Source organism: Netta rufina, assembly GCF_964035555.1.
Source record: "Netta rufina genome assembly, chromosome: 1".
Taxonomy (NCBI): domain Eukaryota; kingdom Metazoa; phylum Chordata; class Aves; order Anseriformes; family Anatidae; genus Netta; species Netta rufina.
The window spans coordinates 158,394,988-158,419,160 of record NC_140123.1 but is presented as its reverse complement, the minus strand read 5'-3'; the positions used below and the strand labels follow the sequence as shown (position 1 = coordinate 158,419,160).

At 34.1% G+C, this 24,173-nt stretch overlaps 1 protein-coding gene across 1 annotated transcript; it reads left to right on the top strand.

Annotated features, from left to right (window-relative positions):
* Window positions 1–1,638: 1,638 nt before the first annotated feature.
* On the top strand, window positions 1,639–22,232 carry EPYC (epiphycan; the record flags this gene model as incomplete). Its single annotated transcript, XM_084297337.1, has 6 exons — window positions 1,639–1,806; window positions 13,296–13,449; window positions 17,144–17,302; window positions 18,773–18,975; window positions 20,519–20,614; window positions 22,062–22,232. 6 exons carry the CDS (start codon window positions 1,639–1,641, stop codon window positions 22,230–22,232), a joined length of 951 nt encoding a protein of 316 aa, XP_084153463.1.
* Window positions 22,233–24,173: the final 1,941 nt, after the last annotated feature.

The following is a 24,173-nucleotide window of genomic DNA, read 5'->3' as shown; positions in this document are numbered from 1 at the left end:
AGAGAAAAATTACACTGAATACGTTATTGTTATATTTTGGAATTAATATCATTTATATGATATTTATATGATCATTTGAGTTAAATGACATGTAAAAAGGAAACAAGACTAAAAACATTCCTGTCAAAAATAGGCAGAAGAAAATATAGATAAATGTATGTGTATATATATATGTATATATATATCAGTATGTTTCAGAGATTGGATGTATTTTATTTTATTTTATTGTAAGGAAACAGAAAACCTTTAATAATCTTGGAAGCTAATACTGAAAGGTGCAATTCAGCTAAGTCTGCTCAAAGACAAGCCAATGTGATTCAAACTACTCCCAGCAGCAACTGAAAAGTCTTTTTGAATAAAGCAAACGAGGGAAAAATGAACGTCTTGTGTTGCTGACCATCCCCAGAGGAATTTCATATCCTCATGCCTAAACCAGATTCATAAAGACCTCTTTTCACAAAGCTAAAATTCAGGCTCTTGCTCAGCACACATTTCAAAAAAATGTCTCACGCATTTCTTAATCTCTTTTAAGTTTTAAAATGAAATATTTATGTATGTGTATAATGGCATCACAACAGGACTACAGTTTATGAGACATGCACTGCTTATTTTCATTGTCTGCACTTCTGGTGAAATTAGGATAAATCAAGGTGTAAGTAAAGAATGTTGAATAGACCCTTGTGTCAGGCAGCTTATATTATATACATCACTTATATGGAAAAGAGTGCATGAACAATAATATGTGTGATTAGTGTGATTTTTTTATTTTATTTTTTTTCTATTTTACTAAACTACAGAGCATCTTAATGGGTGACAATTCATTTTTGTAGTTCTGGCCTCCAAGGAGAACAGGTGACTGCACTATGCTGCCATTACTCACTACTTTAAAAATTATGTTGATTCAATGAAAGAAGGAAGGCTACTCTCAATTATAGGGATGGCAAGAAAAGTGACTACTTTTGATTTTCTTTCCCAAACCTTTGCAGAGGTCATGTTCCAAATATGTCACACCTTCTCAACACATAAAGTGATATTCTGGCAGAACAGCTATTGGGTGAAAACATACTTTGATTATGCTCATCCAGAGGCAGCAAGGAAAGAGGTACTGATGTCTTCTAACATTTTGGTAGAGGAGAAAGACAAAATTACACTGGACATTTCAAAGGATGGTTTATTGTGACAGAGAGAAGAAAATATGTCTAGATAAACTTTGGCTAGGTTCTCAAAAGGTCTTTTCTCATCATGCATATGAAATAGTTGAAGAGGAAAGGGGAAAGTGGAAAAAGATCAATATACCTTTTACCTTTTCATATCCTTTCTCACTGAGGCCAGTTTATTTTTATACTGTTCTGATATAGCAAAATTCTATAGGTCCTTCCTCAGTTTTCTAAATGGTAGTATGACAAAATTCATCTGCAGAAATTCTCTTATCCAGGGACTCTTCATGAAACAAACAAGAATAATCATTTGAGTTATCATGAATAAATATGAACATCAAAATCATTGTTGAATGCATACATGCATACAAAATCATGTTGCAAGCATTGCAATTGTAAGAATAAATTTTCATAGATTCCTTGCAATTACCACTTTACCCACGTTTTGTCCATTTTCTTCTCATTCAGGAAAGAAAGCAGAATGAAAACCTTCATAAATATTTTTATGGGATTTTTTATCTTTGAGACTGTTGGAGCTGTGCCTATCACTGACACTGTAATTTATGATTCTGAGTTCTATGATGTGTCACTTGGAGAGCTGCCTCACCCATTTGTCTATGTTGAAAATGAGCAGTCTGACCAATCAGAGGTAATCATATGTATATATATATTTTTTTTTCTATTCTTCCAAAGTGCATAAATGCAGTGGCTACTGATGACTTTTGTTGTCCTTAAAAACATTTATCAGACAAACCTACTCATGAAGTTACTATTGCCATTTGTTAATCAACAGTTAACAAATAACACACTTTAGCAGTACTTTACATACTTTTATAACATACTTTTAACAGTACAAATAACACACTTTAGCCCATTCATAGTTTCTCCAGCCTACAAATGTGAACAAATTATTTTCTGGTTTGTGTGTGTGGTAACCTTTAAGAGAGCAGGAAAAGCTTCCCTCTGATCTCCTTGCTTTGCCACAAATTGTGTTAGAGACTGTCCCTGTGATTTATTTGTCTGGATGAAGGACTGAGGCAGCTGACTTACGACATCCAGGAATTCCCATGAAATGTTGTTTCCTGAGGCTATTTCTCATAATAATAAATATGTTAAATGCATATTTATTTCAGTCTATAAACACCAGTGATTTCTATTTCTATTAGGAAAGTGGGCAAAGAAAGTAGGAAAGGAAAAGGGAAGGAACTTGAATTGAAAAACAAGAATAGAAGAAAGATTACTGAAGAAAAACTATTGAAATTTTGTTGTACTCTAAGACAGTGGAGCCTCTAAAAGGAAATGACTCAATTTATTGAGTTTAATGCTCTTTTCCCCTCCCAGATTCTTGTATTTCTCTACATTACTAAAAAGCTCAATAAATGCCAATCTCACTCTGCTTCTTAAACATGCGTAAAACGTCTGAGAAAATGATTTATGCACTGTGTGGTTCTGGACTGAGTGGGAAGAGGATGTTCATAATAGAGTGAAAAATATTTCATTTTAATAATAAAAATAAGGGGCGGGGGTGTTTGTTTTGTTTTTGTTTTTACAAATAGTATTTTTGTAGTCACTCACGTAACAGTACATAAATTGTGAAAATGTGCTCCTCTGAGTGATTCATCAAGGTGAGTGTTTCATCAAGGTGAGCTCAACATTGTGCAGTAGCCTTGAAATCAAAGTATTAAGAGGGCATTTAAGAGTGAACATGTCCCAAAATAACTGGAAAAATAAAAATCATCTCAAAGGCTGCATTAAGATCAGAACTTCACTCTTCAGGGGAAATATATTTTCTAATCTTAGAAAGACTATGAAGAACTCCAGACCAGAGGAATGATTGTGCCTTTGGTCTGCTTCCCAGTGACATGCAGAATCAAACACATTAATACATCTGGGCTTTCCTCACTGAAACTGTCACCTTTTGTCAATGTATGCTTGTGCTTTAATTTTTTTTAGAGACAGTGATTAAGTAAGAGTTCCTAGGCTTTTCTTTCTATTTGAAAATGAACCCTGTCCTATGGATTTTTCAGTAATATATTGAATATTAGGTGTTATTATCCTGTGCTCTCTCTGTGAGATTCTGACACTGAGGGAAGGTATGGCCCGAGTTTCTTGAGGGACAGTATGGCCTAAGTTACTTAGAGAAGGATAGAGATAAGGCAAGTTTTCTGTGGTTCTCTTCCAGTTGAAAGGAAATTCAAGATGATCAATATTACACCCAAAAAGATACATCAGGTCTTATCTAAGGTTGCTTTATTTAGGAAAATACAGAAATGGAACAAGATTAATAAATAAATAAATAAATAAATATTTAATTTATCTTGCAAATTTCTTTTCCTGAGGAGGATTTTCTCCCATTGCTGAGCTTTTTAGCCAGCCTTCTTAAAATTCTTCAAATGAAGGTCATCCATCATAGCAGTAGGAAGGAATGTTACTTTCCAGATGAATGGACCTCCCTGTGAGAGCTTTTTTTTTTTTTTCCCAGATCTTTAGCCAAAATCTTTCTTTGCTTACATTCCTTTTAGTATGTACCACCCAAAAGAAGCCTAAGCATTCATAATTTCCCAAAACCCAAAGGAGAATTCAGAGTGGTCAGTGTTGTAGAGATCATGCAGCTTTTATTAATTTTCATGCCAGTGTTTAAAGTGATATTTCAGACACAGTATTGCTCTCACTTATTTTAAACACAATATATTTGATTTCTCGATCATTGTTACAACTTTCCTCCCAATGATCCTGTTACTATAAAGATACAAAAGTCTGGTCCCTATGTGTAGCTCTATGTAAAAAAATCAGTATTTATGCAAGGTCAGAGTTAATTTTTGTTATGCATAGTTTAAATGATGAGCAATACCACAGAGACCCAGAAAAATAGCAAGCCTTCATTTGCTCCAACTGCTCTGTAGTAACTCTTTAGCATCTGATTTGCATTTTGTTTTAGAGATCTCTGAATCAAGTCTTTAGCTTCCCAAAATAACGGAGAAAGGCTGAAATAACATTTTCTGTCATTGCTAACTGAATTTTAAGATTTTAAATTGAAGACATGCAAACATAAATCATTCTGTATAATAGATTTTTAGACTCACAGAACTGCAAACTTTTCCTAACACATTTTTAAACTCATAACAGAATTGCAAACTTACCAAGCTCATGTCCAACTGGTATGTTTCATAGGAGACATACCAGTGTTTGGACTTCAAATGAGTTCTATGAGCTTCTGTTTATTTCAGAGAAGTGAGACGCCTATGTATCTCAAAGAATTGAACTAAAGTGATGTCATTTACGTCCTTTCCAGAATATTATCCAGTGGGTCCTGTAATCCAACACAAGATGTTCAACCAGCAAAATGAAAGACCTAGAGGTCAAGGATTCCTCTCACTCATTCTGTGTGGTTAAAATTATGTGTTGCAACCCAACACCACCCTTCAAGATACAGATGAATCATTTTTTTCAGGATATCTATCTTGGTCATCTAACTTTAGATGAACCCTAGGTACCTGTCTCAGGTTGAGCTCTGAAAATTTAAATTAATAAAGTTAGGTGAGAGTGATTTTGGGTTCATGACTTCTTTTATATTTCTGACACACTGAAAGTTTTTTTCTTATGAAATATATATGCCAAAACTAAAGTCTATGTGTATGTATATACACACAGACTTCATTGGCTTGTGAACAGGTATCTGAGCATACTTTATTGAGATAATGGTTGTTTGCATTTTTCCACATGAAATCTGCCTGTGTCTCTTTTGCTCATAAATTTTGCATCAGCTTTAGGGTTTGGAAAAGTTATACTTAACAATGTAAATCAGAGGTTCTCTAGCACTGCTTGTCAACATCAGCATGTCTATTTCTTTCAGTCTTCTCATTATATACAATATATATACAGGGAACACAATTTTTAGTGCAAAGAGTTTGCAAAGGGAAAGTGCTTGCAGATGGGAATTAGTTAGAAGACTTGTATTGAATCCTGAATCAAAGTTATGCATTGACATCATTATCATGTATTAGATACATCAAATTTAGGCTACGAAATCTGTGGTTTCCAAGTTTCTAGCTTAGTGAGATATGGAAGTCCTAGCCAACACTTTGCAGCCAAAGAGCATTTGTTACCAAGAAAACCTTAGAAACACATCACTTGGAAAGAAAATTTTTATAAAGACTTTAAGGAGAAAAGTATCAACCATATCAACCACAGATAATGAAAAACAAAAAAGAGTATAATAAGTAAATAAATAGATCTATATAAATAAATAGATCTATTACCAAGGTCCTGAAGGAGAAAGGGACTGCAAAGGCACATCATCACTGTAAGGTTATGTACAAGCGTTATGTTGGATTTATCTTCTGAAATTGACAGTTACAACTGCATAAATATGAGTTTCTGTTTTGCCCCTTTCCTTCATAGTATTTTTTTTAAATTATTATCAATGAATATTTATATCATGATTGGATCCAGGTATCTGATTAAATAAGAGACTTAAGAGTATCCACTTTTATAAAGTATATGCTATATCTTTGAGGAACACATCATATAGTCTTTTTAAATAATTATGAATTTGTAAAATTAAGGTATAATAAGCTAATAGCAAAGCTTGTAAGGGAATTAAATTTGAAGCTTTATCCAAATATAGGAAATTGTCTACTTTCTGAAAAGTTTTGAATACAGCTCTTACTTTTACTCAGCTGTTTATAACTGATTACATGCATGTCTATGGAGATATTTCCACAACAGATAAAATTTTCTGTGGATTAATTATTATGAAATACCTAAGTATTTTGCCATATAGCAAAAGCAAAGAGCAAAAATAACACAAGACAAGAAGGAATTATTATTATTATAATAATATATTATATTATTATAATATTATAATTATTATTATAATAATTCCTAAGTTCTACCACAACAGCCCACAAAGAGCTAGTCTCACCTGGTTAGCTACATGAAAAGATATAAATATCTGGTATACTAGCTAAAATATCAAGTACTTAACATTTTAATAACGGACATGCTATTAGTTATCACTACCATGGCTAAACTGAGAAACTGCATCCTTTCTCTTGTCTCAGACTGGGTGAGATTCTCAAAGTAGTTGTCCTGGTCTGAAGACACCTAATTTGGCCAACTTGGAGTCATTACTTAAACATAACTATCACCACATTTGAAATTTCTGTGTGAGAGGTGTCAGCTGAAAGATCACAGTGAGATTATACCTTTTACAATAGATGTTTGCTACCTTGATATCTTTGATCACTTAAACATTTTCCCCCAGACATCCAGCCTCATGGCTTCTGGCTTTCTCTACAGCTTGAACCAGCCTCCAGTTTCTGCTTTTCAACTTCCGGTCCCAAATTAATTTTTATTAATAAAAGGGGAAATAGTAGCTGTGGGTAAAACAGTGGCAGCAATTGATGCTGGATATAGAGCTCAGACTACAAGTTCAAGCAGAAGTAGGAAATATATATTTTTAAAAAATGTGCAGAAAAGAAAAAAAAAAAAGGGAAAGAAAAAAAAAGTTCTCTATTCTCTTTTTGACATTGGTGTCCCTTATTTTTAGAGTTATGTAGCAATAACTATTGCTATCATGTAGAATGTCCCTCTGAATGGCAGGGAATGCATAACTGCTGTGCCTTTCTCCTCAGCACTTTACATATTCTTTACATATTCTTTACAGCATATTCTTGTTCTAAACATGTCACTAAATGATCGTTAGCTGATTTTGCATACAACAGGACATTCTTATATAGATGCACTTGAACAATTAGAAACTTTTATAGATTTGAAGATGCAGCAGCTTGTGAGCATTGCATCTGTATCACTGTGGGTGGGCTACATGCAAGTACCAGTTTGAAGATATTCAGATGAAATGTCTTAGCATTGTAAGCTGTAGGAATGAGAGGAAGCACAAATCTGACACCAGACTTTGGCTCTGATATCTGCTAAAAAGTATGACTGTCTCTATAAGGTCTCCTGTGCAGCCAAAGGAAGATGGACAAGCACTTCAGGAAGTTGGTCCATGATATATGTGGGCTGAACCACACTTTGGTTGTGATTCTTCTTTCACTGTTTACACAGGGAGTTTAAGGAGACAGCTAAATCAGCTAAACCAGATGTTTTAATTCTACTTCTGAAGTGGAGAGAATACAATCCTTGTTAATAAAAGCAATCACAGTGCATTTAGGAAAAGCCAGGTCGGTGAATTGAACAAAAGCATGCTCAGCTCCAGCAGTGCCTGATCTTCCTGAAATGCATGAGGCAATGTGCTTGAGATGCTGAACCCTCTCCATGACAGGCAGCTCTGGAAGTCAGGCTGAGGTAGCTTCTCACCACAGGTCCAAGAGTTGACAACATTCCTAGTAGAAACTTCGACTGTCTGAGAGACCTCCTACTTTATTTGTATGTGTTTTGGGTCAGCAGGATCTCCTATGGAAGACTTCATTAAGCAGCTGGGACTAGTTTTCAGATCTTTTGTGCCTTTTAATAGTGCAATGAGTCCTGTTCTGCTTTCTAAAACTGGCATTACATTTCCCTGCATTTTTATTTGTCTTGCAAAATTTCAGCACTGTTCCAAAGAATAATGTCTGCTGCAGGTTAGCTTAGGAATCTCATAGCTTTCAAACCAGAAAGGTAAAATAAAATCTAATTTCAAACAGTGTTGGAAAGAAAGTTTGACAATTCATATTAATGGAAATCCAGATTACTTCCATTTATAAATTTCTGCCTTCTCAGACAACAGAGTTGGTAAGTAAAATCCCTGTACTAATGCTGTGCAGCATGAATATTTTACTCACTTAAAATCAGACATAGCATAGCTACACTTGCTACTGATACAAGAAGTTTTAGGATACTCTGTGGTTAAAATGATAATAAGGTTACTTTTCTTTCTAAGATTAATTAAAAGAGCCTGAGAGACTACCTACATTTTCCAGGACAAAAGCCATAGGTATAAATTTCTATATAACTGGGTTACAAGTGCAGAGCTCTATAACTTAGTTATTGACTTTTCTGAACAAAGTATGAATAGAAATGCATGTGTGTATGTGCATATGTGCATGTAAACCTCACCAGACAACAAAAATACTTTTTTTTTTTTTTTTTAAATAAAAGGGAAAAAAGAAAAGGTTAAGGGTTTAAAAGAATGGCCTGCATTGATAATGAAAGATATTGTACCAGACTATACCAGTTCCAGAACCCTGTTACAAGCAGCAAAACTGAGAATGTGTTTTTTATAGCGAGACTGAAGGTCCTGCACTCTGATAACACTGCAGTACAGACGACCTCCCAGTGAAGACCAGCAGTAGGCAGGAAATAACGTCTTAGAATATAACATACTATTCTTTTCCATGTTAGCCATCACGAAAACACATTAAAAATGAGGAAAACAGGCAGTCTGCAGCAACCTGGCATAAGATTCTTTGGTGGTCTCACATCCAAGATGATAAGGTAAAAGACTGCCCCATAACAGTTGACTCTTAAAGGAGTCACAAAGGTTAGTTTTCAATGCTGGTCAAGAAGAACATTGGCATGATGAGGAATCAATAGCTTGTGTCCCTTGTTTTCTGTGTGGAACAAAGTGACCCTGGCCAGACCACTCAGCATAACCATATAACCATGCAAGTGATTAAAATCTGAGGGAATGAATGTGAGCAAGTAAAATCCATTTACTTAGAAATTTTGTAAACAAATGTCCCCTTCCCTGGATCTCACACAGATTTCTGTTACAATAATTTCCCCAACCTAACTGTTATCTCTGAAGTTCTGTAAGAGAAAATGATAATTTATCTGAGCTGCAGAATTTGCAACCTAAATAGTTATCACAGCAAAATCTCACAGATTTATCTTTAATATAGAACAACATAAGAAAAGAAGGCCTTAAATGGAAAATTCATAAAGAAACAATTATGAGCTATTTTTGGAAAGAAAAACAAACCAATAACCTCTTCCATAATTAAGGCATTTTCTTGTAAGCATTTGGTAGTTTCAGTGGGGGAACTAGTTCCTTTTGGTGGACCAATGTGTGGTACAACAGTCCCTTCAAGGCTATAATGTCCTTTTTAAGCTAGGAACTTCAATTTGTGCTTTTAAGCATATTTTCTGCAGTTAAAACTAAAGCACTGAAACAGGACAAACTTCAGATTCTCCAGTGGGTTTAAGCTTATTACATGCAATACATCAACTTTGATCTTAAAAAAATTATCAAAATCTTTCATAGGCATAAAATGATAGACAAAACTTCAGAAGTAAAATGTGGTAACTGATGGTTTACAGTCTTGCTGTCTGCCTCATTAAATCTCTATAATCTTCTTTATTTTGGTACATTGTGGATTTGGATTATATGGATCCACAGTTCTCATATAGCTTACTCATCTACATTTCCACTCTGTTCCAAACCTTCTGACTAATACCACACAGACTATTACCCCTGCCCTGAAATGTTATCATATAATTCAGCCTTCTAAGCCTTTTCTAATCTTTAAAGCTTTACATTTTTTCTCACCTCGTCCTTACACAAAGGCGTACCTACAGAACCTATCCCAAAATAAGTATCTGTGGTTGGTGGCTGTAGCTCCTCTTCAAAGTTTTTTTCTCTGCAGACTGTGAAAGGAAGCTAGCTCAGACAAGATTATCTATCTCATGGATGACTGGTTACATGAGTTAACTTTTACCAATTGTATTTTATTACTCATTGGTATTTTCAGATCCTTTTTTGCTTTTGATTTTTCATAATTTCCTGATCTGAAAGTGCCTATAAGTTGGCCATCTACTTTAAGCAGTTTCATTTGCAAATGTAGCCACATTCAATAAATATAGGAGGAAAAGGTGATATCTTAGTAAAGATATAACTTTGATATCTTAGTAAAGATATAACTTTGCTGATAGCATACTTTGTACCTAATATTCTGTACTGGTATTCACTAAATCCACTAAATCTCTTGATGGATTCCAAAGGCAGGGTAGGATAAAAATGTACCACATAGTTAGATGGCTAAAAGCAGGTGAAGTGATTGTTTTCAGTTTTCTTGTGGCATGTGTTATATCTATCTTAGAAGGATAATTATGATTTGAAGGCTTTCACATACTGACAAAGAGAAACATCCTTTAATTCTCTAGAATATTCTTCCTGTTTTGTGATTCTTCAGAAGATATATTATTTAGAGTAGCAAAGGAAAGACAAAACAAAACAAAACAAAATAAAACAACAACAGCAAAAAAGGAGAATAATTCCATTAAATGCTCTATAAATGTTTCTCTTTCTAATTTTTTTCATAAAGTGTATGCTGCCAAAAACAAACAAACATCTGGAAGACAAAGGACCATTCTGTACAATATATAGTTGATGAAACATCTTTGTCTTGTTACAATCTTGCGTGATTTATCAAATATGTAAAAGATAGAAAACTGCATGAATCAGGTGACCAATAATAGGAAACAGACTTTTAGCTCTAGGTTACTGGTTCAAGTTCAACCTATATAGACCAAGAAAATATTGCTCATGTGCTTGGATTGGTTAACACATATATACTAGCAAACTCCTGTTCTGTTACCAGTGTAAAAATGGCAATGTCATTAAATTCCCTGTAATAGTTGGTATTTTTATGACAGTCACAACAAATGCAGGAGACTGAATAGATGTAATTGTTAACTGCTCAGAATAGTACATCTAGAAGTGTGGTGAGACTTTCATCTGTGCATCTCCAAAATGAGATAATGTCCTATAAGGAAAGAGTGTGAGAGAACAATCCAGAAACAGAATTACTAGAAGTTAATATCTCTGCCTAACCAACAGCTACAGTGACTAACCTACTAAGCAGCAAAAGTCAGAGAAAGCATAAAGTAAATTACAAATTCTAAGCTAGTATGTTCCATAAAGTAAACCCTCACATATTTAGAGAAGTGTCAGTCAGTGTAGATGACCCAAATCCCATGACAAGTGAAAGGAACATTTTCTTACATTTTCTTAGGCTATTTGTGAATTCTTTTTTGAAAAGCTTGCTGTCCAGAATGGTGTTTTCAGCTGAACAGCCACAAAAGACATATACAAAGCTGTTTAGTAGGTCTGAAAATGTATGGATTGTGTTCAGGGCAGAGTCTTAACCGACTTCCCTAGAACTGGTGAAGAAGTAGAGAGCATATGCAAGCACTTTAGTGCAGTATGAGCCTGGGTCAATAAAAGTCTGGAATGTATCTCTCCCTCTAGGCTTTCTCCATTCAGAGACCATCTGCCCCATTTCCTTTGTTCCCGAAGTCTTCTTTTGATTTGTCCCCAAGTCCATTCCTGGTTAAGCTGTCTTACTGTCAGTGATACAGATTGGAACATTCTGTCTGTGCAAAGCAACAAGGTACAACCTACTCTTATTTACACTGACAGGTCATAGTTCAGTTGAAGTTCATCTTGCTCACTTGATGACGATGCATTTTACAAAATTATGATCCTAATATCTATATTAGGGCATACTTATACGTAAATTTGGCTTATTGGAATATAAGTAAAGAATTTACAGAGACACTAATGTTTTTTCAGTCCAAATCTAACTGATACAGGTATAATATAGCAAAAGCTTTGTTCATGCTTGTAACCCAGACCTAGTGTCTCATGTGTGTTAGTTCCTTTAGCTTGTACAGCCTAATTTAAAAAATCCTAAGGAGCTGCCCAGTTTGGAAGCAATCTACATCTGTCTTTACAACTAGAATTTATGAGCACTAGTGTGAGCGATTTAACAACCAGTTCCCCACTGGACAGCAAAGCCAGCAGTAAGCAGGGGCTGGTCTAGAAAACTGAGAGGTTTGGTCAGGTGAAAAACTTAGGTTTCAATAGCTTTATGGCACTATTGTGCTAGAAAGCTGCAGTGAAGAAAAATCTTTTATAAAAATTAATGTTATTCATTAATTGCTTTCAATTAATTTGCTTCAATGCTTTTGTACATCAGAGAAAGATGTTGTGATAAAAATCCTATAACTGCAGCAGAGGGGTGCAACACTCACAGGAGTGGATGCATTAACTAACTTTTAAACAACACCTCAGATGTTCAAAGCACTATAAGGACATTAATTAATTGTCCTAGATTTTAAAATTCTCAATGGAAAGCCTGGAGAAATCAAGATATAGCAGTACAGTAATGTGCAAAGGTTGCACAACTGTGCTGCATTTTCAGTGGCCGGGTCCTAACAGGAAACTGCTCTGCTTCTTTGCAAATGTAGGCCCCTCTGCAACAAGCCTGCCAAGTCTGCAATGCTCTTTTTATTAGAGTTGATATAACACAAGAAAATTGCTACATTTTTATCCTGAAGTCATCATAAAGCAAAATCAACAGAACGTGGCTTCAAAATTAGAATTAACACAATAAACATAACTAATTAGACTAATAGAATGAACGATTTAAAGAAGAAAAAATTGTTTCTTGTCCCATGAGGGGATCTGCCAAATTTATAGACTTTTTCCAAATCAAGATTTTATCCAACATTTTTACATATATGCTTAATTCTTCCTCCTACCGAATGCATCAACAGATGAATGAAGATAACCACAGACTTCAGTTATTCAGATTGAGAAAAGACAGAATACTGACAAAGTACTAACAACATACTAGCAACTACTGTGGGCACTTTGTGAATTCTTGGATAATATTTTAAAACTATGTTAGTGGTTTTTTTTTGTTTGTTTGTTTGTTTGCTTGTTTGTTGTGCAAATCCCATACAACTACATTGCATTTGGATTTATGCTGGTACAATTTACAATTTTATGGCCAAAGGTCTTTTTTTTTTTTTTTTTTATGCTGTACAGCAAATTTCCATTTGTCATCACACAGGACATATCCAGTTTTATTTATAAATGATTTGTTCAAATAAAAGTGGGAAAAAATGTTAGTATATGTTCTTATTTATGAACTATATGCAGTTTGCATTCATGTGTGTATACAACAAAACGTTTAACAATTGAGATAAAAATCATGACAAAAATCATAAGCATGTTAGAGTTTCATGTACTGTTTACACAACACCAGAATTCACTGTAGCTGACGGATAAAATGCAGCTTGAGTACTAAACTTCAGAATTTATGTGACCTCTAGTGGCAGTTTATGAATAACTGGAAGACAGCTGTCAGTGAACATAAACAGTAACATTTCTTTCTTAATTTTTCCCAGGCAGAGATTGGTACAGCATTACCTTCTATAAATCAGGAGAGTTATTCTTCTGCACCATTGACAGAAGAACCTGAAGAAGAAGCATCAATGCCAAAATTAATTGATGTGTCTTCAGCACAAGGGTCTGGGGTTCTTGGGCCCCAAATTCAAGACGGTTAGTCAGAAAGAGAAACAAACGTTGCATGCACAGCTTTGCTTTTGAGTGTGCCCACTTCACCTGCTTATGGATGTCTACCTCTCTTATTGAAAGGGAGATAAATAATTTCTGTACCTCTGTTACTAAACAGAGGTATATTATGGCCTATCTTGAAGTCAGATATATGCCTAGTCAAAATGTTACCACCCTATTTCACTATTAAAATGGCTGTGCATCAATTAAGATTTTTTTTTTAAATATATTTTTCATTAAAAAAAAAAAAAAAAGTGAATTGGCAAACGTTAACAGTATTTATTTATTGACAAATTTCAACATAATTACCAACTATGTTCATTTTATGATGACTTGTTACACATTTTTGATAAATCGAAGAATCATAGAATATCTTCTGTTGGAAGGGACCCACAAGGATCATTGAATCCAACTCTTGGCTCCACGCAGAACCACATAAAAATCAGACCACATCTCTGAGAGCATTGTCACTTCTTGAATTCTGGCAGGCTCAGTGCTGTGATCACTTCCCTGGGGATCCTGTCCCAGTGCCCAACCACCCTCTAGGTGCAGAACCTTTCCCCAACACCCAGCCTGACCCTCCCCTGTCCCAGTTCCATGTCATTCCCTTGGGTCTTGTTGCTGTCCCCACAGAGCAGAGCTCAGCGCCTGCCCCTTCGCTCCCCTCAAGAGGGAGCTGCAGGCCGCCATGAGGCCTACCCTCAGTGTCCTCCTCTATAGGTTAATGAACCAAGTGACTTCAGCCACTCCTCATATGTCTTGACTCTTCAACATTTTTGAAGCCCTCCTTTGGACACTCCCTAATAGTTTTATACATTTCTTACATTACCATAGTTTTATACATTTCTTACATTGTGGCACCCAAAACTGCACACAGCACTCGAGGTGAAGCTACATCAACACAAAGAAGAGCAGGATAATCACCTCCCTCAACTGGCTAGCAATGTCACGATTGATATACCCCAGGATATGGTTGTCCCTTTTGGCTTCCAGGATACACTGTTGACTCGTATTCAACTTGCTGTCAACCAAAACTCCCAGATCCCTTTCCACAGGGCTGTTCTCCGTCCCCCAGTCTGTACATACAGCCAGGGTTGCTCTGTCCCAGGTGCAGAATCTGGCACTTGTTCTTGTTAAACTTCATATTGTTGCTGATTGCCTAGCTCTCTAATTTCTCAGCATCTCCCTGCAAGGCTTCTCTACTCTCCAGGGAATCAACAGCTACTCAAAATTTAGTGGCATATGTTTTTATACAAAATATAATTAAAAAGTTAAAGAATTTTTGACCATGAAAACTATAAACTTAAGAGAACAGTTTAGAAATTTCCAGTGAAGCTAATTTTCTGATCTTCTGAGTAGGTCTAGACAAAGAAGAGCTTTACACATCTCACTGAGGAATTTAAATTATAAAACAATCTGTCTCTCTCCCACACCTGCATTGTGATGCTAATAATTGGGATTTGTTAGCAGCTACTCTAAACTCGTAGTTGATGAGTACTAGAGTTATTCACTCCTGTGATTAGTCTGTATTGCATGGTGATCAACACAAAAACAATACAGATAACACATAATTCCTAAACACTTTTACTATGCTTAAAGTATAACTTTGTACCATAGAAGATAACTGAAAATAAAATGGAGTTCATGCTTCCAAAATAATTGTGTGTTCAGTGAGGAAATATGAATCATTCCTAAGTCTGTTTTTTATACATATTTCTAGTGAGCACTGACCAGACAAACAAAATTATACTGATGTCAAAACAAATAAAAATGGAAATGAGAATTTCCCAGGAGGGTACTGAAAAACCCACACAATTTCCTTCAAATTTCAAAATTGTAGGATGTTACACAACATTTCAAGTAAATATTGCATATTATGAGTCAACCTTTTTGAGCACTGAATGCAAACCAACTAATGCATCAACCGAAGCTATGCATGGGAGGCTAGAGGCTGTAACATATCAAATCAGATTATTTTGTGTTTTTACTTTTTTTAGCAACCTATTTTCCTACCAGATGTTGCTGCTGTTCTTGGCTTCATACTGGATAGAAGACTACAGTACTCAGGAACAGCGAGACAATTTAATTTTTCTTTTTGGCATAATTTTGAATCCTCCCCATATCCATGTCCTTTTTCAGCTTATGTCATCCAGTGACAAGTATTACCCCTTTAGGATAAAAAAAGGGGACACAAGAAGGAATTTTCTTCCTGTACTCTGTTATGATTTGAAAAAAAAAAAAAAAAAAAAAAATTCAGCCATACTAAACTTTATATTTATCATTGTTGGAATGGTTCAAGGTGTGAGAATTTATTTTCTCCCTGTGTGAGGTTTATTCCTGTAGCCAATTTACATTGTCCTGTGGAGGCAGTAAGGGAAAGTACATAAAGAGTCTCATCTTTCCAGAAATGTTTTCCCTGGATGCCCAAGTAAAGATTCTCAAACAAAAGAGTATTCTGGTCTTAAATTCTTTAAACTTGCCTGAAAAGACACCACATATATAGCCTGCCTTTCAGCTAGTTACTGCTTATTGTTGTTAAATGACACATATTATTAAGGCAAATCTTCTATGTAGCCACAACTGAGCTGGAGAAAAAAAACTCTTCTGAAACAAAAACATTTTCATACTCATTAATTATGCTACTATTTTTTAACTAATCAGAACAAACATCCATCTGCTACAAGGAGGGGAAAAACTTTAAACAGGAGTATTTCTATGGCAGTAAAAGATGAGAAACAGATACACTAATTTACACCATAAAAAAAATAAATATATATTAAAAATGCAACACTTATTTCAACTAGCAACTTTTTCTACTCATAATGGCTTTCAGACAATCCAGTCAATGTTAAAATTCTCACTAAATATGAACAGTATTATCAGGAAAAACTTCTGACTACACTGCCTTCATACAGGTCTATGATTAAGATGAAATGGCCTGCTTTTTTAATTTTTATGAACTTCTGGTGATAACAAAATGTTTCGTTAACACAGTCTTCAAGCTACCTTAACTCAGACTGATAGAAAGATATTTCTTCCTGATGTTAATTTTCTGAATCAGAAAACATAAATAAAAAGCATGAAGAAGAAACTGAAGTTTTTGTCCATAGTTCTGTAGGAAAATATTAATTTCCATACAAATTACTTATAAGTACTATTTACAGAACCAATTTCAGTCAATACCTGTTATTTCTCCACCTAGATGGAAGTAAATTCTTGCCGTATTATGGGGAAATTGAACTTTGGCTGGCTGCTGTGACCTAATATTCTATTATTATACTCTGAGAAACACAGCATCAGAAGAAGAAAGCTAAGACTTAAAACACCTTCTAATAGGCAATTAATAATAATAATAATAATAATAAAAGTGATTACTTTTAAGAGAGAATTTAAACACTTTGTTGCATTTATATGTTGTGGTGATCAGGACAGAATAAGAATTTATCATCAATAAAATCCTTTAAGTACTTAGGTGAACATTTCATGGGCAGCCTGCTCTGTGGAACCTGCTTTGGCAAGGGGGTTGGACCTGATGATCTTTTGAGGTCCCTTCCAACCCCTACAGTTCTGTGATTCTGTGATTCTGTGATTCTGTGATTCTGTGATTCATTGCATTAATTTACATATCATTTTGTACATTTTCTTGTAACAAACTGTTTTCTTCTAAATTCTTTCATAGGCCTTCCCACATGCCTTTTGTGTACATGTTTAGGGACAACAGTCTATTGTGATGATCACGAGCTTGATGCTGTTCCACCATTGCCTAAGAAAACAATGTATTTCTACTCACGCTACAATCGAATCAAGAAGATCAACAAAAATGACTTTGCTAACTTAAGTATGGATAACAGTAATGTTCCAATTAGCCTTAATTTCTATAATTTTTTGCTCATACAGATCTAAACCATAATGATTCATTTTACACTATGTTTGATGCTACTAAGACTACACACATAAATGAACATTTGGAAAAGTGCTTTGCTTTGCCTAGAGATCAATATTTCAAATACAGGTTCTCTGTCAAAATTTTGAATTAGTAGAAATAATAAAGTTCATCAATGTTTTTGCTATTAGTTGTTAACTTCAGATGGGCAGAAAAAACAACCCTTATGGAATATTTGCACTATATCAGAAAGTACTTTTTTTTTTCTAAATAAGATAGATATATGTACTCCCAGATAGATGTACATTCAAATATTATCAAAGTATCTGTGTGAAAGGGATTTTATTTTTAAATAAATATATATTCATATGTTCCCTCCATCAATATCTAGAAAATTCTTCAGTAAATGAAACTTGCTAATAGAAAATCTTTTGTGGCCTAAACTATCCAAAATTAGTGATATTTTATTTTCATGTTTCTTTTTTTTGAGATATCTTAAAGATACCTGATTTATTTTTATTTATTTTTCAGAAAATATTAAGAATATCCTGACTTAATATAGTCAGGACCTGCTATACCCTCACCAGTCTGAATATCAAAATATTTTGTCTATTTTGTGTTTCTGACCTAACTTATATAATGTGTTTATATAACGAGAAGGGACACAATTACCATATATAAATAAAACATGGGGAATAAACACTAAGAGAGAAAAGTAATTTAAGTCAAAATATACGGCTGGAAAAAGAACAAAATAGATAAAAAAAAAAAATAATAATTAAAAATGATGAAAAATGTTCTGGATGAAAATCACAATTAAGCCATAGATTAATGGTCTTAAAACTAATGTATATTAATGCACTGATATATATATATATATGTTTTTCTGTTTTACCAAAAGTAAACTTAATTTTCTTGTATTTTTTCCATTGGAAAAAGTTTAAAGTTTGAGTGTATTTCAGAAAACAGTCAATGTGTACAACTTCTTACTTTACATTCTGGTAGGAAAATATTGAAACTAGAAAGCATGCAGAACTATATGTTCATTTCTCTTTAAATGTTTGTGTTTTTGTTTTTTTTTTTTTTTTTTTTTTTTCCCCAAAGGATAACCATTTAAAAGTTTTCAAGAACACACATATATTTTAAAATTATTGATTTCAAAATTCTTCACTGAAAGACACTGCGTACAATGACACAGACAATTTTAAACAAGATGAGGGAGATGTTGATCCCCTTCCTTCAGAGAACCATTTGAATGTGTATCATTGCAATATATAAAGAGAAAAGGTTATCACATAGTCAGTCAGGAATTAGTCTGATTCAAGACTCTTCACTTGTAATTTAAATAACCTGTTTGCCTTTTCTTTTTCGAAACTTTCAAGCAATACATTTTGAAATTATTGTTGCATCTTCTTTCTCTACCAGACAATTTAAAGAGGATTGATTTGACTGCAAACTTTATATCAGAGATCCATGAAGATGCCTTCCGGAGACTTCCCCAACTTGAGGAACTGGTGCTCCGTGACAATAGGATAAGGCAACTTCCTGAGTTACCAGCTACCCTGACATTCATTGACATTAGTAACAACAGGCTTGGCCGCAATGGAATACGTAATGAGGCATTTAAAGTAAGTCTAGGTTTTATGGGAAAATCTTTTCTTCCTTTCTCCAAACTAAAATAGGATGTATTCCAAAAAGCATCCCAAGTGTTCCTTTTACAGTGGTAAATCTGTTAAGATTATAGGCATCATGACCTTGCTGGTTGTCAGGCAAGCAATAAAGATAGAACAAGGTGAATGAGCCTTATCAACTGGACATGAAAACCTTATTTCTTATTGTTTTACAAAGATCCACACAAGATGTGACAGCATGCTATGTTTGTTATCTATCAACCATCTACCCACATTACTAATACTTAGGGAGAACAGACTGGAATGTTGTTTTATCTCCTCTTGCAAGCAGGCAAGAGGGAAGGGCAAAGCTATGGATGCCACTGCTCCAAACTTACCTATCTACTTATCTATCTTGTATCTACATGCATTATTAGAGTATTTATTACTTTCATGTACATACTTTCTTCACACCTTGAAAAGAAGGGAAATTGGAACCTTGGAATGATCATCCTTTGACAAGAATTTTGGTGGGCTGATGTAGTGCCCCTACTTGCATGTGAAATCTGAAGTTTTTAGTCTGTGTTGGAAATACCAAATATAATACAGACTAGCTTCACATGCCAGAAATCTACTTGTGGAATATTCATTTGTCTCTAAGAAGCTAGTTTTAACCAGACATCTCAATGCCTCCTTTGGAGGACAGCTTCTAAATGTAGCAACCAAGAGCACTTACTGAATTAAATATTTTCTCCTAGTCCAACATAAGGAAAGTATTGGGAATAGGAATGATGAGCAAATATTAGTCCCTGGAATTGAGACTGTGGCCTAGCAGATTTTCTTCTTGCTCTGCATGTGGGGTCCTAGCATTTATCTTTCACATTTACCAAGCACCTTTACCCTGATATCTTAAAGAACTGTGTCAAAAGGAATTAAACTCCAATACTGAACTTAAAGAAGTAATTAGGTACTGTAACTCATGTGCAAAATGGGGCAAAATGAGAGCATTCTATTGAGCTTTATTGGCTACCAAGACAAGTTTATATCTTACTATTATAGTTACCAGATAAAGCTGCTTCTTCCACTAAGCTGTGTGAAGAAAAAAAATAAAATCAAGTGGAATGAGAATTTTATTTTTAGCTTAAGCATTTTTTACGCATTTATATTTTTCTTTAACACCAATAAGCTTCTGCAAAATTGAATAAGCTTATCACAAAAGCAAGAAAACAGAATAGGAAGCCTTTCTGCATAATGACTGGGAGAAGTGGTATTTTGACGCTAGAACAACATCACTGAAATGAAGTCTCTAATTAAAGACATTTCAAAGACATTTTTCCTTTATTTTATCCAAACAGCTTATCTTTAACAATAATAGCTCTCAGCCTGTACAAAAGGAAGTCTTTGACTGTCTTCGAATTTATCTCTTTTCATCCATATCACGCTGAAACAAAAGGAGTTCATATCTAATGGTGCTAATTGTGGTGATAGACTTAAAAATTACATGCTAATGATTTTCAGAAGTGTCTAACATTTTCCTCTGCCTTTATTCTTCATCTTCCAGGATCTGCATGAACTGCAGCATCTTTACATCACTGACAATAGTTTGGATCATATTCCATTGCCACTTCCTGAAAGTCTCCAAGCACTTCATCTTCAGGTAGGCTACAAAAGTCAAATGTAGTGGTTCCATGCATCATGTTAGCAAGTAAAACTGGAGTTTTAAGTATTATTATTATTATTATTATTATTATTATTATTATTATTATTATTATTTGTTTGGTTGGTTTTTATTCTGTTTACCCAAAAGTATATGTACTTGAACTAAAAAAACTTTTGAAAACATAAAAATAATAACTTTATCAAAGTTTGGTTTAAGGAGTCAAGAGAAAAATTGGTCTAAACTAGTAAAAGAGACAGAAATCCCTCAGACTGCTCTTGGAAATCTTTTTTTGTAAGAATGGAATGCTTTTTATTCCTAAAGGAAGTTACATACTGGTTGTATCTACACATGGTATATTTCATTCTCTTAATAAAGGTCATTCACAGATTATATCATTATTTCAGTCCTTCATTTTCCAAACTCTTTCATTTGACTATGTTGGAATATCTCATTCACCATCTTTCTGTATTTTTAATTTTCGTATTTGATATTATTTGTACCTTTGTTTCTGCCTTCTTCCTTTTAACACTTTCATCTCTGCTTCTTTCTCTTTATTTCCTCTTGTACCAATGACCAATTTTGTTTATCAGATATATTTATTTTTATTCTAGAAAGCTTTGGATACATGTCCTGCTTTACCATAAGTAATTTGACTTCTATCTTTCAATAAGTAGATCTGAAGAAATATTCTGCCTGTTAGCTGACTATTGTTTTCACCTGCACATGCCAGTAAATTAAATATTCTGAGCTATCTGTTATCTGAGTTATCTGTCCAAAGCTAGTGAGCTGCATTCTTTTCACACCAGTTTCTGACTAGAAAAGTAATATAGAAAGGAAGAATTTTCAGCTTGTCCTCATTTTAAAGGTGACTTTTTTTAGTCACAATTTCCAGAAAATCTTGGATTCTAGCAATTTGTTGTTGAAAATGGTTCACTTAAAGAGATGATGTTCAGTGAAGAAAAGGTATATAAGACGAACTCACAACAAAGGAATAAAACCTAAAGGATTCATTTTTCCCTGTATGTGGGTTAAGCTAATGTGAGAGGGCCTGAGGGAAAGTAAGTTGTCACAGATCAAACTCCAGATTTGTGCCTTTACAAGCAGAGGCACATCAAGATGGTAATTATGGTTCTGTGATTTTTGAACTGTCCTGTGCTGTTTCCAAGTTGCATTAATAAGGTGGTTCATTATGATTCTTGAAATTAAAATGCTCTATTCTACCATTAAAAAACTGTCTTTGCTACATGATTTGAGTTATGAGTTTTGAAACTTTGCACTGGCCAAGGGATTTTACCATCTCTTGTGACATTTCTCGGCTGCCGACACAATTCTGGATTCAAATCTCTCTCTGGGCACTGCAAATACATCTATAACTTTTTATTCAAAGATTAAAAGTGTATTTTCAAGCAACTATTCTGATAGATATTTGGGTTTTCTTTTTTAGAACAACAACATTCAAGAGATGCATGAAGATACTTTCTGCAAAATGAAAGATTTTACTTATGTACGTAGGGCTCTTGAAGACATCAGACTAGATGGTAATCCCATTAACCTGAGCAAAACACCTTATGCATATATGTGCCTACCCCGTTTGCCTGTTGGTAACATCATCTAAACTGTGACAGAAAGGAATACTTACATATGTTACAAGACTTTTTAAGACAAGTGATTAACTCACTGCTACACTAAGCAAGATATTTTTTTTACTTTTTTTTTTTTTTTTTCCAAACCTCATTAATTTTGGAAATATTTCTAATAATAATGAAATTGATTAATAAGGTACAAAGGATAATATGGAATGTTAAAAGACAAATCTATTATCTACTTAACTGCAATTTGTATAGTAATATCAAGAAAAGTATTTTAGTAAAAAGTGTGCTGAAAACAATAAATGATCAATGTAAATGCAAAATTTTATGCTAAGTTTTAAAGTTAAATAATTTTATATGTTAAACCTGTAACATAGAAAACAAAGAATTAAAAAGAAAATATACGTACACAATTGAATATTTATCCCCATTTCATTTAAAGCAATATTTATTCCCATGGAGACATCCATATTTTTCTCCTTTATTACACCGTACATTCTAGAAAGCTTTGAATAAATGTCCTGCAATAGAGACACCCATATTTTTCTGCTTTCTTACCTGAAACATCCCTTCATTTTGAAAGAGTAGAAACAGTATTCCAAAAGGCATATTTTCTTTAGAAAACATCTTTCTTTTCATTAGTAATGAAATGTAGAGATTTAGTTTGTGTCAGGTTACAGAAAAAGTATATTAAATAGTTATTGTCTGCAGAAATAATTTGTCTTTATAAAGCTGATAAGGTCTGATGCTGTCTTCTTTATCTTTGATAAACTGACTTATCAGTTTATCTAGCAAATAAAAATCTCACATTAAATGGCTTATTTGAGAAATACTGAGCTTTATTCTGCATGGAAAGTGGGGAATAAATAAATAAATAAAAGGCCCTTGATGACCTACAGTCACACAAAATATTGCAGCTGAATGTATTAAGGACCAGAATTCAGAAACACATGTCATAATGGAAGCAAATATACTTGAAGAGCCATGGATTGGTTTCCAATTATTACTGAGCTTCTCTGCTTTGCTGTTTGAAAGCACTACTAGTTAAAGTTTAGGAAATTCTCTTCCTTTGGATAGTCTGAACAACTATTCTCCTGTTGGGGGGGTAGGAGGGAACAACACAAAACTTTAACATATTTTTCTAGCGAAAAAGTCCCCAGAAATGATTCACAGGGTACAGCGTAAGTGCTTGATCATTCCATTCTACTGTGAAGAGCAGCAAATAATACCTGCACATCTTTGATGATAAATGCTTGATTTCAGACCAAAAATCTCAATAAAACAAAACAAACCCTTCCACTTACGCAAGCTGGCATTTGTTTAATATCAAACTTTTCTTTCATCTAAGTGAACATACACACTCGTTTAAAACACAAGTGCAAATGACATGTTATATTTCTGTTGGGCCAGGCAATAGAAAGTTTGCACAGGGACCACATTCTTCACCCTCACCCTTATGTTTTGGGAATGTGTACAACAAATTTAGACAAGCTAAAATCAGAGTTGAAGAAATACAGCAGGCTACAATGACTATGCCTTTACGACTATGACACTAACAAATTGGCAGTCTTATTTGAAATCCAATAGGCAGCAAAACTACCAAACAAACAAACAAACAAATCAACCAAAAAAACTGGTAATAGCTGGATGCTTCACTTCAGTTTAAAGCAATTTTTCTTTGTTTTCTGACACAGAACAAATTGTAGAACAGCTCTCTTCATGTTAGTATTTCCATCCAAAGACATGAGTTTTTATTAGATATTTGCTCTTAGAGTTGAGGCAATATTTCTTTTTCCACCTCTCAGTCCTCTTCTTTAAAAGTAGCTGAAAAATGAATGATTATAAATAAATAAATAAATAAATTGAAATCTCAGCTACAGACTTTGCTTCAGGTCTAATATCTGACCTGTTTTTATTGTTCAAAAGGACAACATAGAATACATTTTTTAAATATTCAGAAATTATAC